The sequence below is a fragment of the Nuphar pumila genome, chromosome 5, assembly GCF_984573655.1.
Source record: "Nuphar pumila chromosome 5, dmNupPumi1.hap1.1, whole genome shotgun sequence".
NCBI lineage: Eukaryota > Viridiplantae > Streptophyta > Magnoliopsida > Nymphaeales > Nymphaeaceae > Nuphar > Nuphar pumila.
This window is the reverse complement of record NC_143253.1, coordinates 52,986,442-53,005,202: the sequence shown is the minus strand read 5'-3', so window position 1 is coordinate 53,005,202 and position 18,761 is coordinate 52,986,442. Positions and strand designations below refer to the sequence as shown.

Here is an 18,761-nt window from a genome sequence, read left to right as displayed (position 1 = left end):
GTTGATCAAGTTCGTTACTTGGCTTGTGTTAATATTTAGCCGAGTTGAGCTTGAGCTCAACTCATGCCTGAACGAGACTAACTGAATATGAGCTTGCTTGTGTAAAATAATCCATGTTAATTTTCACAAAGAATATATATAATGCTTATATAGTACACTTAAAAATTATGTGTATTTTATATATTTTACATAATAGTTCATATTTTATTTGCATCTTTCTCTTTATATTCATGTTCTATGCATTCTTCTTTTTATATATTATACTAAACTTATATATCACACATAAAAATATATACCCAAGCCGAGCAGAGCCAAACACCCTATGTTCGAGCTCAACTTGTTTAAGCTGAACGAGCTGCTCGTGGCTCAGCTTGTCAGTTATACAAACCGATCACGAACAAGTTCATGACGAGTCAAAACCGAACCTAGTCACGAGTTGCTCTGACTCAGTTCGTTTACCAGTCATAATGTAACTTAGCAAATGACCATTATATATTCCCAGGGGAGATGTTAACCTAAGCTGGGCTTCCATGCCTCACAAATATAGCAAATTTTAGTTAAGATCCGAAATGAAACCAGTTGGATCAGGATTCAGTGGATTCTTTTCTTACCTGAATATAACTGAGTCAATTCTTTGGCACCAACTTGGATCCTGTTGAGTTTGGATTTTGTTATAGTCTGTGTTGAATCCAGCTTCAGGTGAAAACTCTATTACCAGCTGATTAACTAATTGGATCTGGTGGCGTCTTAGTGACTCTAAGCATGTAATTTGTTATATATCCAATCCAAACTCCAGATTTTTACATCCCTAAATGCTAGTAGGAATAACAAACACAAATGGATCGGATCCTGTCAGGGCTCAATATATACCCAACACATTATTTTTGGATATGGATCCTATAATAGATTCAACATGTGTTTTTGGATCAAGCTTGAACTCTTATACAGTCAACTTTATTTGGATTTGGATTTCAATTAATTTATGTTAGGTCTACTATCCTTGTTATCAAAAAATATATATACATCTTATTTTGGTTGGATAATTCAAGAGAAAACCCTTCCCATATTGACCACACATTGACTGACCTTTGGTTCTTAAAAACCCTTAAGGTATCCCATCTTCGACCTTGCGACAAGGGATTGCCACCCATGGGTTTTGAAATTGTGATATCCCATCAACTTGACAATAAACAAGTAGCCCCTACGGACTAGCGGAGCCCTTGTGATATATATTATGATGAGTCAAGCCAGCTAGCCAACTTAAGCTTGGCTTGTATGATTGGCCTAAAGCTATGCTCCAGCGCCTTGACAGGATAAAATCTTGGAAAATTTCCATTTAGGGACCTTTTGCTTTAAAATTTAAAAAATAAACCTTATATTTCTGAATTTGCAGACATACGACTATTTTTCTAAGAGCTACCAAATAAGGGCTTGCATTTAGCATCGATCTTTTAACTCATGTTAAATCATAAGTCAAATTACAAGAATGACTTTCAATCTTAAGAGTTCAAACTGTTTATGAATATTTTTAAATTTTCAAAGAACAATACAAGAAACCAAAAAAAGAATGACATTCAGCCTGTCACTGTGCAGCCGAATTAAACACTAAAATTACGGGTGAGGGTGCGCTTCGTCTCTCTCTCTCTCTCTCTCTCTCTGCCGCAAGATATAAAAGTAGCGATCGTGGCATACAGAGAGCGAGGGAGAGGCGAGCGAGAGAGCACCGCCGCAATTTCTGGCGGAGAGAGAGAGAGAGAGATCAAGATGGAGATGTCTTCGGGTGGTCGTTACATGGCCTACTCACCATCGCCGTCGACGGCGCCTCAATCCCCTCACCTCTCCGGCATTCGCTCCGCCACCGCGGCTCTCGTGGAGCAAGACAGGTATCTATGCGATCCCACTCCCTCCCTCTGAAATTTCGGGATGGAATGAATCGGATGAGCAAATTCTCTCTGATCTTGATGATTCCGACCCTAGGTTTTCTCTCATCTCTCTCTTTTTCCGTGTCTTTCGACGTCGAAAGACTCGGATTTCTTGAATCCGTTGATCGAGTCTTCGTTTTTGTGTTTTTTTTTAGTTTGAGAAGTTCCCTATGTTTTCCCCTTTTAGTTCGGTTCGTAGATTTGACGGAAAAGATCTCTTTTTTTCTTTTTTATCGGTGTATTTGTGCTAGATGTAACGTTTTTTGTGGATCGAATGGATGATGTTGCTTTTGTGTCTTGTTAAATTTTGCGTGAGACCTTTTATCCTTTTCCTGTGTGGAACCTTGGCCTGAAAATCTCAGGGTATCGTGATTGATAAGATCGATTTTCGTTTCCTTGGTTAGATCGTTCTATGGATCCTGTTTTACTCTTATTTCATTGCGAAAAGTTTTATGCTTTTCTTCGTGATCTTAGATCTTAGTCCCTCTAGCCTCGTTTTTCTTTTTCTGATGTAGAATTTGCTTGAGATTTTCTGGAACCTTTTGGATTTATTTTTATTCTGTTTCTGTTTTGCAGTTTCTTACATGGAAAATTTCTTCGTGATCCTGTCTGGTCATTTTGCATGAATTTTGGCAATTTTCTTTGCTTTGTGCGTTATGGAAAAACTTGATCCGATGTCTTGATTATAATCTGTTGAAGTTGCTCATGCGTTTGCAGTACATATTTTCCCGATTGCTTAGTTTTAAAAAGAAAAGTGCTAACTTGATCCATCGCCTGTCAACCAAAAATTTTTCTTAGTTTTCCAATAAAGAGAAAGGTATTTGGCTGATCTATTTATGTTTACATGTTGAATTACTTCTGTTGAAATCTATTGGTATATTACGGTATGGTTTGGTTATTATCGTTTGTTTCTTTTTTCTTTTCCTTTTTCCCCCGTTTTCTTCTTTATGGTCTTGTTCGAAATTCAGCTTTTGTTGTCATCTCTTATCCAAGCTTTGATTGATTTACAGTTGCCAACTCTTGTGTAGGGTAATATTTTGATTTGATTGCTGCCATGTAAGAATTTTAGCTAAACATATAAAGCATTTCTTGCTCTTGCACTTTTTGTCAGTCTTCTAATGTTCTTCATAGAAATGCTCAATTTTGGTAAAGAATAAGCAACATATATATTGTATCTGATTTAAATCATCGGTCATTTCTGTACTGATCAGAGTTACCGGAAGCTTCTTAGATAGGTGGGAAGCCCGCTTCCTGGAAACTCGCTTCGGAAACTTGATGAGAATCTCGATTCTCCCACATTTCTCCTATGCTTTCCACACGCTTCATTTATTCTTCTTATATGTTCTCTCACTCTACTTTTCATGTTTTTTATGTGTTTCCTACTTTCCCTAAATTGACACTCATCATTTTTAGATTTTGTTAAAAATTTAATTCTTACACTAAAAAATCATGAAATTGAAGAATAGTTACTTTTATTTTAGTTTTTATTTGTGTTCCATTTTGATTCTCATTCAATTCTTATATTGTTTTTTTTTATTCCTCGCTTCCCGCTTTCTATACATTTTAAAATGTATCGCTTCTCGCTTCTGCTTTTCGTATCGTTTCCCGCTTCCTAGTCTAGCAACCTTGGTACTGATCTATTGAATCCAACTACTGGCAGATACCTTTCTGATTTGCTGGCAGAAAGAGAAAAGCTTGGGCCTTTTGTGCAAGTTCTTCCTCACAGCTACAGGCTCTTGAATGCGGGTGGGATAATGGTTCTACAAATAATTTTATCTTGTGTAACTTGGTTGCTATTTTTTGGATCTTAGCTGCCATTATTTATTGTTTATCGCATTTTCTTGACTCTTCTATGTTGATGTTGCTTTTACTATAAATATATGTGTGGATGTGCTATGTATTCTTGTGGTTTTAAGCCAACATAGAATTGTTGAGCTTCAGTATCATTTGTTAAGACTTAAGACAAATGACTTTCCTTGCATTCGATTAGTTTCAAACTTCAACTGCTGTGGATTCCAGAAACTGAATAAAAAATCAATAAGCTGGCCTGTAAGGAGGGAATAGGAAGAGTGACCAGTGACTCTGTAAGGGAATGTTGTGATTACAGAAGGCATACGTGGACTAAATTGTTGTTAGCCTTGAACACAGGGACCTGTAGGGTGGTGGGTTATAATTTTGTACACATCCTGGTTATTGAGATCAGAGGCCAGTGCAGGGACTGGAATGCTTGAGTGCAACAACATGTGCATTACTGCTGGGATGTCACACACTATCATCTTATGCTTGAACAAAAAAGTGCCAACACATGAAAATAACTGTTGGTCAGCTAAATCCATACATAGGTCTTCAATTGGTGATTGGTAATGCATAGAACATGTAACAAGATAGCCACCATATCTTAGGTCATCTATGGGTAGTGAAGTAGTAGAACTTGGTGATTGGGTGAATATAGTGTACAGTTTTATTATGCATTTGTTTGTTTCTCTTGAATAATAACATATGAAAATGACATTCAAAAAAATGAAAAGGATGATTTAGTAATTGCTTTCTTCTCTTTCTGTAAGCAAAATCCCTCTTCATTGTGTCATCTAAAATTGTCTTGGCATTTTGAAATAGTCCATTCATTAAACTTTTAAACCTATACTGTTTTGGGATGAAGGCGTAGTTGTTGTTGTTGTTGTATTAAACTTTTAAACCTCTTCCTGCAATTCTAGAATTCCTGGCAATCAAGGGCTTCATGTCCCTTTTCTAATCAAATAGCAAGAGGAGGTTTCACCTCTTTGTGACAGAATGTTAGATGTGATCTGCCACCAGGTTTGATTTGGGATCTTTTTTTGGGAGGGAGGAAGGGTGGCCAGCATTGGTTTGAGTTGAACTTAAGTGGAAATACTTATGCAGCTTCTGCTGACCTTGACATGTAAAAATCATTTGAAGCTAGAGTTTCTTCCATATCAAAATTCACAATAGGATGCAATCTGTAATCTCTCTGCCTCTCATACACACATTATTAGAGGAAATCATCCTTCTGAGTTTGTGATTTTATACAAATGTATTTTTTTATGTTTATATATTTACAGGGATGCTACCTGTAAAATTGTCTTCAAAGAGACAATACGCATACAAGCACTAAATCCTCACAAGAGATGTGCACAAAGGCACTTCAAAGAACACTTGCACTAATATGCACAAAGGCATAAAACAATACGAACATGCACAAAGGCATGAAATGCCACAATATATTAGAAGAATAGGAAAAACTTAAGCTCCCAAGCTTGAAGAAATACAAGGGGAAGTCCCCTATTTATACACCACAAGAGGATCCACCTAGGGGGCTCCCAAAGGAGTTGTTAGGAGCCCCCAACGGTCACATTTGTGATCGTTGGAGGCTCCCCAACGACTTCTTTGGGGAGCCTTCCCTAGGTGGCACAACCTATGAAAAAGAAAAAGAAAAAGAAAAAGAAAAAAAAGAAAAAAGAATAAAATAAAAGAATAAAAAATACAATCATATTCCAAGTGGAATATGCGTAAAATAGAAAATTACAAAAATACCTTTTTTGGGTAATTAAGAGAATATATATATATATATATATATATATTTATTTATATATATATAGAGAGAGATATGTATACATATATACATAGTATATATGTATATGTATCTCTCTCTATATATATACGAATATATATATACATACATTAAGGATTACATTTTAACACCCCCCTCAAACTTACGGTGCGATAACTGTAAGTTTGCCAAGAAAAAAAATTAAATCTAGACGAACAAAGAGCCTTATTGAAGAAATCAGCCAGTTGGTACTCAGACGTCACATACGGGAGATCAATGACCTTCTTTAAGTATTCTTCCGGGACATAGTGATAATTCATCTCTATATGCTTCGTACGTTCGTGAAAGGTATGATTCTTGACAATATATATTGCACTTTTATTGTCGCAACATAACTTTGTTGGCTCTTTAACGTAGACTCCCATGTCTTCTAAAAGTCGCTGAATCCATACAATTTCCATGGTTGTGGATGCCATGGCTTGATATTCGGCTTCGGTGGAGGACAAAGCGAACTTTTGTTGCTTCTTGCACCTCCAAAAAACCAATGATTCTCCTAAGAAAACACAGAAACCAGTGGTGGAGTGACGGTTATTCGGGTCACCTCCCTAATAAGACTCAGTATAAGCAATTAAATTTAATTTTGAAGATGAGGACAAAAATACTCCCTTATTTGGAGTTCCCTTTAAGTATATGATGATACAAAGAACTGTACTTATGTGAACGGATGTAGGAGTATGTTGGAACTGACTAGCAATGTGGATCGCATGTGATATATCAGGCCTGGTGATGCTAAGATACATTTGTGAACCTACCAGTTGCCTGTAAGGAGTGAGATCTGTCAGAGGAATCCTGTCTTCAATCTTCATTTTTTAGCCCACTATTTCGGGAGTTTCACAAATTTTGTCATTTGAAATTCCTGATCTGTCAATGATCTCACACGCAAGTTTAGTTTGAGATAAAAAATAACCACGTTGAGAGTAAGCAACCTCAATTCCCAAGAAATATGTCAGAAAACCTAAGTCTGACATCTCAAATTTCGAAGTCAAGACGGATTTAATGTTCTTGACTCCTTTGACATCATCACCTGCTATTAACATATCATCAACATATAATAATAATATGACAATACCTGCATCGGATTTTCTGGTAAATAATGCAGTATTTGTATAACATGAAGAAAAACCATTTTCTAACATTACATTGTTAAATCTGTCATACCAGGCTTTGAGAGCCTGTTTTAATCCATAAAGAGCTTTCTGAAGACGAAGAACTTTATCTTTAGGAATTTTCATACCTGGTGGAGCATCCATATAAACTTCTTCGTTAAGGTCACCATTTAAAAAGGCTTTTTTAACATCCATTTGAAAAATATTCTATTTTTTAATAGACGCAATAGCGATAAGACATCTGACTGTAACCATCTGTGCTACAAGTGCAAATGTCTCTTCATAATCAATTTCATATTCTTGACCATACCCTTTCGCGACTAAGCGAGCTTTATACATTTCCAGAGATCCATCGCTCTTAGTCTTAACTTTAAACACCCAACGACAACCTATAGTTTTCTTTTCAAAAGGTAGAGTTTGAAAATTTCATGTGTTAGCTTTTCTAAGAGCTTTGAGTTCATTTTTCATAGTTTCTTGCTATTCGACACAGTTTTTTGGCTTCCTCAAAATTTTTTGGTTCAAAATAAGAATGAATGACACTAAGACACGCTCTATATTTAGGTGAAAAAGAGTCAAAAGCGATAAATCGTGTTGGAGGCTTCCTATTTCTTTTAGATTGTCTGGGATCATGTGTGAGAATAGAATCACTATATTGATCAATTGCACTTTTGAAAGTATTTATATCTCTACGCGAATAGGTTATTGGGTCATTTGTTGTTCGGTCTTCTTGAGTACTAGGTGAGTTGAAGTCATTAATATCTACTTCATTGACATTATCATTATCATGGTTTGATGATATTTCATCATCACTAGACATATCATCATTACTGGATAATAGGTCAAATAAGAAAGAATAGTCAACATTTTCATGATGAGAATCATTCTTTTCAAAACCACTCTCGTTTTCGAAAAATGTCACATTTCTTGAAACATATAACTTATCATTTTTAAAATCGTAACAATGAAAGCCTTTTTGAGTCTCGGAATATCCAAGAAAGGTACAGGGAATAACTTTAGGTGAAAGATTATCATTCTTATATGTAAGAACAAAACATTTGCAACAAAAAATTCACAATCTTTTATAATCTGGTTCCCTTTTATATAGTGTTTCAAAAGGAGTGATTTTACCCAAATTTCTAGATGGTAAACAATTGATAAGATAGACAGATGCAAGAGCCGCTTCGGCCCAAAAGTTTTTTGAAATATTTTGAGCTATAAGAAGAGTTCGAGTGGTTTCAATGATATGCCTATGTTTTCTTTCGGCCAACCCATTTTGTTAAGGGGTTTTAGGACATGACCTTTGATGAATAATATCATTATCTTCAAGATACTTCTTGAATTCATTTGAAAGATACTCTCTTCCGGAATCAGTTTTAAATATTTTTAAGTCACTATTAAACTGATTTTTGATCATCACATGATATGATTTAAAGCATGAAAATACTTCATGCTTATGTCTAAGAAAATATATCCAAGAGTACCTAGAAAAACCATCCACAAAAATCACATAATATGCAAACCCTCATTTTGAAACTACAGGTGTCGGTCCCCAAACATCCAAATGAACAATTTCGAAAGATTTAGAAATAAACATGAATCTTTGTTCAAAAGGGCTACTTCTCATTTTTCCAAGAATGCAATCATTACAAGAGAAAGTATCTTTACAATTTTTTTATCAAAATGTAAATAAGATAACTTGGTGATATTGAGATGACCAAGTCTTTTGTGCCAAACATTTATATCTTTATGTTGGGCAACATTACAAAAAGAATTTTTAGGAACTTGAAGAGAGTCTATATAATATAAGTCTCCCTTCCTAAAGCCTTCCCCAATCAATTTCTCGGACCAACGATCCTGTATTAAACATTTATCAGAGAAAAATTTAATATCACATCCATAGTCTGAGAGTTGAGAAATAGAAAGAAGGTTCAAGTTTAATTTTGTATATATCTAATTTTAGGAATGAAAAAGTTTTGAGTTTCAAAATTTCCAACTCTTTTAATCTCAAGGGAAGTCCCATCCGCAGTAGAAACAAAAAATGGAGAACTATTTTTTGAATATTCGGAAAGAGAATACATATTTGGAGACATGAAAAGACGCACCCGAATCCAAAAGCCAAGAAATTTTACCTGGAGGAGAGAAGGAAGACACGATGGCTCTCGAGATGGCTCCTTTGAGAAGAGGTTGAAGAGCCTCCACAATTTGGTTTAGAGAAAGAGCTCCACTTGAAGAAGTCTCCTTCTTTTGCGACTGAGAAGTGGTGGTCATGGCTAACAACTTTTTTCACTTGGGACAAACGGGTTTGATATGCCCCGGTTCTTTACAAAAATGGCAAATAATTTTGCTATAATCCCTTTTTCCACCTTGTCCATCATTTCTTCCTTGATTTTGATTTTTAAAATGAGGGGGACGATAGGTTCTTAAATTGTTTTCGGGTCTAGACACCGCATTGACCCCAGCGTTGTCTTCGGAATTGGTTGGAACTGCAAGCACATTAGATCCTTGCTTACTTATTCCCAAACGGGTTTCTTCCCCACTTAATTTGGTGAGAACATCCTAAGAGAAGGAGGAGTGAAAGAAGACAAAAGAGAAGACCTTATTTGCTCAAATTCGGGCCTTAGCCCGTTCAAAAAATTGAAGAATCAATCTTCTTCTAATTGTTTGTGACGAAGTTCAATCGCCTCTCCACTCCATTTTGGTTCGAGCATAGCAAGCTCATCCCAAATAGAAGAAAGTTAGGCAAAATATTCTTTAATGGTTGTTTCGCCTTGAAGAAGAGTTAGGGCATTCTTTTGAAGATAATATTTATGGGACAAGTCCCTGGAAGTATACATTTTCTCAAGATATATCCATGCTTGAGAAACCTTTTTAAATTTGATAATATTCTTGTTGATTTTGGTCTCAATGAAAGAAAAAATCCAAGACAATATTTTAAAATTCTTCATTTCCCATTCATCATGCTTTTTCGAATATTCCTCAAGGGATTTGGTTCTTTCCTCCCCTTTAAGGATCTTAATTTTACCTTTTTCCATCAAGGTGATTTTTGGTTCCGGTTCCGGGATTGTGCCTTGCACATACCCCCAAAGACCTTTTCCTTTTATATGAGCCATCATGTTTCCGGCCCAAACATGATAGTTTGAGCCATTGAATTTAAATCCAAGAGAGAAATGAGACTCTTTTTCACCCATTAGAGAGGAAGAATGGAAGAGGAAATACGTACCGCAATAAGATTTTTAAGTCTTACTTGTCGTAAGGCCCTTCTAAAATAATGAAGGAAGAGAAACCCCCACTTCAATTTCCAAGAAGCCAAAGGCACGTTTTTTGAGGCACTCGAAAAACGAAGAAACACACGATCTTCAATCTTTAACTAAGCTTTGATACCATGTAAAATTGTCTTCAAAGATACAATACGCATACAAGCACTAAATCCTCACAAGAGATGTGCACAACGGCACTTCAAAGAACACTTGCACTAATATGCACAAAGGCATAAAACAATACGAACATTCACAAAGGCATGAAATGCCACAATATATTAGAAGAATAGGAAAAGCTTGAGCTCCCAAGCTTGAAGAAATACAAGGGGAAGTCCCCTATTTATACACCACAAGAGGATCCACCTAGGGGGGCTCCCAAAGGAGTCGTTGAGAGCCCCCAACGGTCACATTTGTGATTGTTGGAGGCTCCCCAATGACTCCTTTGGGGAGCCTTCCCTAGGTGGCACAACCTACGAAAAAGAAAATAAAATAAAAAAATAAAAGAATAAAAAATACAATCATGTTCCAAGTGGAATATGCGTAAAGTAGAAAATTACAGAAATACCCTTTTCGGGTAATTAAGAGAATATATATATATATATATATACACACACACACACACATAGTATATATGTATCTCTCTATATATATGAATATATATACATACATTAAGGATTACAAATGTCTATACTGTACCCTCTAGTAGAAGACACTGATTTTTTGTGGATCAATCCCTATAATATGATCTACATGGTTTATTTAGTCAAAAACATGTTTTGGATTGTCCGGTAGTGTTGTGTAAGTAGGACTTTTAGGAGCTTGAAAAATTGATGGTTAAAATGCACCAAAATTTTGCAATTGAAAATTGATACTTTTACATTGAAAAAATCCAATGTGTGACGCCCAATGAATGAACCATAACGAACATGTTTGTCTGGTCACATGCTTGCAACCATATCATTCTACTAAGAGTGCAGTACAGTCGAGTACACAAAATATAATCTCGATGTGTATTTATTTTATGGAACACAGTAAAGGAAGCTTCTACAAGGTACAAATGTCTATCTCACATGGACATGACACATGCATGGGGCAATATAGATGCATGGCATGACATAGCAAGTTCATCAAGAAGTAGGAGACACACACACGCACACACAACCATTCAATATTCCAATTGCTTTGTCCTTGGGTACCAGCTAAGAAGTCAAGACTCAAGATTACTAACAAAACGAATGTAGCATCACTGAGAATTTTGAAAAATAAAAGGAATAAGCAAGGAGCCACACAAAAAATTTGACCATTACAGTAAACCTAGAGGGGCATTGTGTTGGCCTTGTCAATGAATTTTTTGTCATGTTCAATCTTTGTGATTAAGAGGTTAGGTGCAGTCCCCCCTAATGAGAGGGACCTCTAATCTGGCTTCATTTCTAGTCCAGGTTATGAAGGGTTGCCAAGAAACTAATTGAGCACAAAGTACAAAAGGAGAAGCAGAAATTAACAACTCACCTCCTAATAGAGAAACCTATCTGGCTTTATTCAATCCAAATTGTTCATTGGCTGGGCCAATGTTTGATGTCTGAATGTAAATGGAACGGTTATAATGAGCTCCTCTCCTGAGTGTCCTGTTTTTCTTTTGTTTCCAGAGGAGCCACGATCTCTTTATTTGATTTGATTTCATGCCACATTTTTTCATCTGTGAAGCAAAGACGAAGTACCTTCATCTTAGAAGTTGGACCCCAGTTGAGGATGTCCCGAAATGCCAGCCGTGCTAACAAATCCTGCTAGCAATCGTAGCACAGCCATGTCTGAACAATTCTGAATCATTGACGTATTGATACCCTGTTAATTTCTTTTCAGTTAACTAGTTTGAATTGCCCAACCAGATTGGTTCCTCATCAATTACAGTTACATTGCTGGAGAATTTTCTTAAAAATTTTGTGCTTATTTTATTATGTCATTATTTTATTTTGCCTTTATTATGTAGACACCATGTGTCTTGAGTTATCCATCTGTGGCAAGCACATGAGATTGGTTGGTGGTCTTAAAATGAGTGTCGATTTGAACATGGAATACCTAATCAACTGCATGAAATTGGAGTGGCATAACAAATGTTAATTCTCTTAACTATCATGCATAGTACCATTCCAACTGAGGAACAACAGCAGTTATGTAAAGCATAACTTGCTGGGAGAGTGAATTTTTCTGGCTGATTATCATTTGTTGACAGGAACAGGGCAATGCATGCTTACAAAAGATCTAGTTGAACTTCAATGGGTGCTTCTGCATCCTGTCTTTTTTTTTTAACTTTGTATACTATTAACTCATCATCAATTAAAAACTAACTTTTGTTATGTTAACATTGTAACTAGTTGAAGTTGCACCTTCCCAAATAAGTGTAGCATGTCAAGTTGCATATGCTAATAGCTAAGTCACACGGACTCGGCTAAAAGGTTGACGCACCTGCGTCGACATGCCCCGACACGGGTTAGGCTTCAGACACGGTCAACGCATCGGGGCCGGGTCCGTCCACATTTTGGACTCGGTCAACTTTGACTGAGTTTATTTTTGTCCATTTATTAAAATTAATTTGGACTCGGGTCGGGTCCGGATTCAGACCCGACCTGGATCCAAGACGGTATCGGGGTCGGATCTTATTATCGTTATATATATATATATAGCTGTGTCCCCGTGTCCAAAATTTTTGAAATTGCTCCGCACCCGCACCCGCACCCGCACCCGCACCCGCACCCGCACCCGCACCCGCACCCATGTGACATAGGCTAATAGTCAAACTGCAGACATCCTTTGAATTGATTCATGAAATAGTTCATACAAGAATTTTGCTGTTACTGATTTCTATTGCTTATTATATTAATGTATAATGTGCTGCCATAGGTGGTAGTGATCTGATTGATGTAATTCACAGCTGACACACCCAAAGATTTCTCAAAAAAAAAAATTACACCAAATTTGTATTTTATTTGACTCGTGTTTGGAAACTTTGCAATTTAAAAAGATCTGACCTTTCCCTTTTTCTTCTCTATATCATTTTAGAAACAAGAGGTTTTGATTAACCTGGGAATGGTTTACTATTTATACCTTTTTTCCAATTCATTCCACACAATGCTGCCCTGTTGTATCCATTTTTGCCAGCTAATTTTTGAATACATGCTAACCACTATCTCTTCTTGTTATTGAAATTGAAATTGTGAAACAGAAATATTACGTGTAACTACACTGTTGGGGAATGCATCATTTTTAGATCAGACTGGGCTTGAACAGGCTAGCCCACTGACTTCTGGAGGATTATTTTCAAATGGTGGAGCATATAGGAATGTATGGGCAACAACATTCCAAACAGAAGTACGGATACTAACCATTAACATAACTCCTCTTTTTTTCATACATTTAGTGCTAACTTGAATTCAGTTTTAGTTAGGAATTCTCACATGTTAAGTTGGTTCTATTTGATTGACTATTACTAGCATTGACATTTTTTCTTAGAAAATGACAACTAGATTGACATACATTTGGGACCTACAGTCTTTGATGGGATACTTAGTTAATTAAATTATATTTATTATTTTTTTATTAATTTTTTATAATTTAAATTATGTGCTTGTGTTAGTTGTTGGTGAGAGAGTACACATCTAAGTCGAGTAAAATGCTGCTGCTGTTCAAATTTCTGTCTTTGTTGGATGAGCTCAGATTTTTCGTTATGATTAAGGTTCTAGATTATTAATCAGGTGCACCATTGCGTGGTGCCTCTTTGACTGGGCAAAGAGAAGTGTGTCCAAGTACAAAATCTAAATGCAAAATTGTGAATGACAGTATCATTGTTTTGGTATGTAGGGTTAAATGGTTGTGGGGTTAGTTTGCCATGAATTGCAAGCATAGATTGTTGCGTCATTCAGATCCGACAAGCCATTTTGGCTGGTATCTCAGGCTGGTTCTAACTTTAGTAGTAGGTGGAAAGACAAACCTGAAATTAGTTGGATTTGAGGCTACTGTCATTGCCTTGCTCCTCTCTGCCAGGATGGGCAAGGGCTCAGTCTCTTGTAGGCATTCAACATTCCATTTAGCAAGGCATTCAACATGAGAGGATACCGGTGGACCTGATTGGGTTGCTCTATTTATTGGTGCCTCAGATGTGAGCCAGTGTAGGCTTGGGCATACTAACAAGACTATGTGTTCTCATCTTTGTATCTCATTTTGTCATGGAATTGTGTAATTATTCTTTTTCATGTAAATTATAAAGAACCTTTGCCTCTCGATAAGACAGTGATACATGTTTAGTGGTTGGATAGTTTAGGAGTGAAGACGATTAACATAGGTGGTATGCTGGAATAATGGAATTACTTATGGCTTTAAATGCAATGCCATTATTAAATTGGCCATTCTTCTCCATTCGTCACCAAGTATGTATGCATACATCTTTTGCTGTCTGTATTTATTTTCGCCTCTCTTTTCTTGTTTCATTTGTAGGTACTGCTTGATTTTTCTTAGTTTAATTTATGCAACAAGTTTATCTTCATTTACTTCTCAAGTTAATGTTTCTCCTGTTTTACTTCTTTCTGTTCATTTTAATTATCTTAAGCTTTGTTTTGCAGCGGCTAGGAGGTTTGATGCCATCACCTAATCATGGGTGGCTCGGTGCACATGGAGGTCCATCAGGCTTTCTTTGCAAGAAATCGTTTAGGATGGAAATTCCTGTGGACAAATATCCTAGTGTAAGTGGATAAGTACCTCTCTCTCTCTCTCCCTCTCTCTCTCCTTCCTGAGAATTATGTTCTGGATGCAGTACAACTTTGTCGGCCGCCTATTGGGTCCTAGGGGAAATTCTCTTAAGCGCGTGGAGGTTACTACAGAATGTCGGGTCTTGATCAGGGGTCGTGGCAGTATCAGAGATCCAGCTCGGGTAATCATATTACCTTTGGTTGTTGAAAAACTTTTCAATGAGCCTATGTTTTCTGTTTTTACATGGTACTACCATGCAGAGACGTGTCATTTCTCCAGGGCCATGCATGCCTGACCTGGTTGTTGAACTCTATGCACCCAAAGTTATACTATGAGTTTTAAACTATCATGGAGTCTAATCAGTTCAAGAACGCATGGTACGGGCAACATATGGTTACCATGCATCAAACCTATTGTCATGATAAACACTTTAAATTGCAAACAGAGTACTAGGATCAACTCATCATACTAGTGACGAGCACATGGCGTTCTGTGGATCAGTCTGATCCGGATGATCCTTGGAGTCGTCAACAAATGTCAAAGATGAAACTGTTATTAGGAGAACATGATCTCATTGATTTCGTGTATGTATTTGACAGGAAGAATTGTTGAGAGGGAAGCCAGGTTATGAACATTTGAATGAGCCACTGCACATAGTTGTAGAGGCTGAATTGCCAGCTGAAATTATAGATGTTCGCCTTATGCAAGCACGCGAGATCCTTGAGGACCAGTTGAAGCCTGTGGTAAGTTTCGGTATCCATGTCCATTCTCCTGTTTCTGTTTTCTCTCTTGCTTTCTTTTGGCCTTCTAACATTGAGCGCAAATCTGAAACTCTTTTCAGGATGAGTCCCAAGATTACTTCAAGAAGCAGCAGCTTCGAGAGCTTGCTATCCTGAATGGAACGCTCAGGGATGACAGCTCCCAAATGTCGGTATCTGTTTCTCCATTCCACAATAGTCTTGGGATGAAGAGAGCGAAGACGAGGGGGTGAAGCAAAGGTAGCAGCGTCATGGAACTCAGGTCTGCTATTCAATGCACGCTATACCCTTGCAGTTGCCAGTCACGTAGTTGAGTGACTTCGGATGCTGATATATGAAGTCCTGAATGTCTACTATAAATGTTGGTGTTGAGTCTGCCTCTTGCCAGTGTCAAAGTGATGTGGACCAGACCCGTTTTGAGTTGTGCTTAGCAAGAAACTGGATCCTTAGAAAAGAGTGTGATTCTATTAGTGGTGTCGTTGTTGTTGCGATTGAGTTCATGGTTTTGATGCATTTAGTGAAGTAGGGTAACGAGATTGTGTATAAATATGCCTGTGTACAAAAGAGAGATGCAAGAAGCTTCTGCGGGTGGTCATAGGGTGTGTTATTCAAGTTTTTGAGGGTGAGAAGCAATTTGCAATTCTTTCTTGGAATGCCGTCAAGTACTTATGGTATTAATTTCTATAATATATTATTGTGTTTATTTCTCTCTGTTTCTATCATATTTGCCCTCACAATACGGCTTTCTGCTAGACGACTGATCCTTGAAATGCATTGTTTATCAGAGCAGATCCAGTGATCGGGGCCGAGTACTTCACAAATCTCTCGAGTTTCACAAAACAGAGAAAAATGTTGTGCGTGTAGTGATTTTTGCTACATGCGTTAGTGAATTGATTTTTTTTTGTGTGGTCTAATTACTTGTGGCTTGGCTTGTTCACCTAACCACGTCTCTTTGTTTGTACATGTTTGGCTGACAAGCAACCGGTCAAATAAAGGAATCAACAGATCCTACTCCCGACGGCAAGGGTTCCTCAAATGCCGTTCATCCAAGCCATGAATGGCATCTAACCATCATGGATGGATTGCTTGTTTCTTGGATGGGCTCCACAAATTTTGTGAAAGGTGGTCATGGTCTAGTGCTTTTATGGTGGACGGCCGGCTGAAAGCAAAGCCATCCATTGATGATGGTGATTGGTAACGTCATCCGAGGGACACGGGTACCCCTGACGTGATCTAAGGGATGGTCATTTGGGGATACATGGTTGAGTAAAACAAAAAATAGGCTAGCCCCAAGGGGTTTGGCGTAGTGGGATGGGGCTTAAGCCGTTAGTTGAGTGGTCTAGGTTCAAATCTCATTGGTGTCATTCTTTGCTCAAGCACAAGCTTGGTGACTTCTTTGGTGTGAGAGGTAAGTCTTAGGAGTTTTACGCTGTCAGGACTGTGATTGTAAGTACGGCAGGCTGAGCCAGCTCTACTGAGTCTCTGATCGCGTTAGGCTTCTGGCAGTTCCATAGGTTCTGGCATAGTCGTCCCATACTGGGCTCCTAGTTTATACTTTATTGTGATGGGATATGTTTTGTCGAGCGTACTGTTGCTTGTCTTAGTATTTGGTAAAATTTGCTAGGGGCTTAGCATGCACGTTTTACCCACATGGATGCCCCTAACCCGATCGATATGACTGTAGCACGGATCAGGTTAGGGGCATCCATGTGGGGGTAAAACGTCAAGGGTTCCTTGCATGGTGTTCATCCATGGTAGGTGAACGGCATCACATATGGCCGAATACCTTATGTTTCAGATGGTCTTCTTCCATGGCGTTGATGCTTGCAATGAAGGACATTTGTTGTCCAAAGAATGGACGGCTGAAACAACCAGGACCGACACTGTCACTCTGAATATGAGAACTAGAAATATGAAAACTATAGTTTCATGAATTTTTTGTTCTTTTCTCTTAAATCTAGTTTTATCGATGTGCTTAGTGGATTTTTTGTTCTTTTTCCTTAGATCTAACCGTATGTATATAATTTACATAGTTTTATGAGGACCAGCCCTTGAACCTTCCTATTAAACAAGACTTTTTAAGGCTTCAATATCTAAAATTCATAATCTTCATAAATATTCAGGCATAAAAAAATCATATTTTTTCATTGAAAATACAAGTCAGGTGAGTCCCACCCAGGTTGTCCCTAAGAAGTCTGGGCTCACCGTTGAGCTGAATGAGAAGGGAGAGAGCATCCCCATGAGAACTACTATGGGGTGGCGAGCGTGCATTGATTATATGAAGTCGAACAGTGCAACACGAAATGATCACTTTTCGTTGTTGTTTATCAATCAGATTTTAGAGAAACTCACAGGCTAGCATTTTTTTTGCTTCCTGAATGGATATTCATGATATAATCAGGTGGTCATTCACCCCGAGGACCAGGAGAAGACGACGTTCACCTGCCCATATGACACCTTTGCATTTATGAGAATGATGTTTGGGCTCTGCAATGCCCCAACAACATTTCAACGGTGTATGATGGCGATCTTCTCTCATATGGTAGATGACATCTTTGAGAATTTCATGAACGATTTTTTGGTTTATGGTTCTTCATTTGATGATTGTCTCCAGAAGTTATCGAAAGTGCTGAAGCGTATGGAGACAAATCTTGTGCTTAGCTGAGAGAAGATCCATTTTATGGTGCAACAGAAGATTGTTCTTGGACATATTGTATCCGAGAAAGAGATTAGGGTCGATAAGGCCAAAGTAAAGTCTATTGTCAGATTATCTCCACTGACCTCTGTACGGCAGATGCGTTCATTTTTAGGGCATGCAGGTTTCTATCAGTGGTTCATCAAAGATTTTAGTAGGATTTTTAGACCGCTATGTAACCTGCTATCGAAAGATAAGCCGTTTATTTTTTATGATGCCTGTCTGAAGGCATTTGTGTCTCTGAAAGAGGCCCTGACCACAACTCTCATTCTTTGTTCTTTCGATTGGTCGGTATCTTTCGAGATCATGTGTGACGCTTCTAATTACGCGGTTGGAGTTATTCTGGGCCAGAAGATAGAACAGAAGTCTCACGCCATTTATTATGCTAGTAGGACCCTTTTTGATGCTCAGATGAATTATACGACCACTGAGAAAGAACTGCTAACTGTAGTTTTTGCCCTTGAGAAGTTTCGTTCATATTTATTGGGCTTCAAGGTCATCGTTTACTCAGATCATGCAGCTCTACGATACTTGATGAGTGAAAAGGATGCCAAGTCGCGCCTCATCCGTTGGATTCTTCTACTACAAGAATTTGATCTCGAGATAAGAGTGGATGTGAGAATTTTATAGCAGATCATCTGTCTAGACTGACAGTGGA

General features: G+C 37.7%; 1 protein-coding gene across 1 annotated transcript; it reads left to right on the top strand.

Annotated features, from left to right (window-relative positions):
• The first annotated feature begins 1,662 nt into the window (after positions 1–1,662).
• On the top strand, positions 1,663–16,115 carry LOC149837598 (KH domain-containing protein At5g56140-like). Its single transcript, XM_090006136.1, has 7 exons — positions 1,663–1,883; positions 3,583–3,668; positions 13,131–13,276; positions 14,524–14,643; positions 14,715–14,831; positions 15,250–15,393; positions 15,492–16,115. The coding sequence occupies exons 1-7, from the start codon at positions 1,765–1,767 to the stop codon at positions 15,639–15,641; spliced, it is 882 nt and encodes a 293-aa protein (XP_089862262.1). The 5' UTR covers positions 1,663–1,764; the 3' UTR covers positions 15,642–16,115.
• The last annotated feature ends 2,646 nt before the right edge of the window (positions 16,116–18,761 follow it).

Bases quoted from the DNA above. Each gene is read 5' to 3' on its own strand.
- LOC149837598 (XM_090006136.1), top strand. From the start codon at position 1,765: ATGGAGATGTCTTCGGGTGGTCGTTACATGGCCTACTCACCATCGCCG. The intron at 3,669-13,130 runs GTGGGATAATGG...ATTGTGAAACAG, and splicing joins CTACAGGCTCTTGAATGCGG to AAATATTACGTGTAACTACA. The intron at 15,394-15,491 runs GTAAGTTTCGGT...AACTCTTTTCAG, and splicing joins AGGACCAGTTGAAGCCTGTG to GATGAGTCCCAAGATTACTT.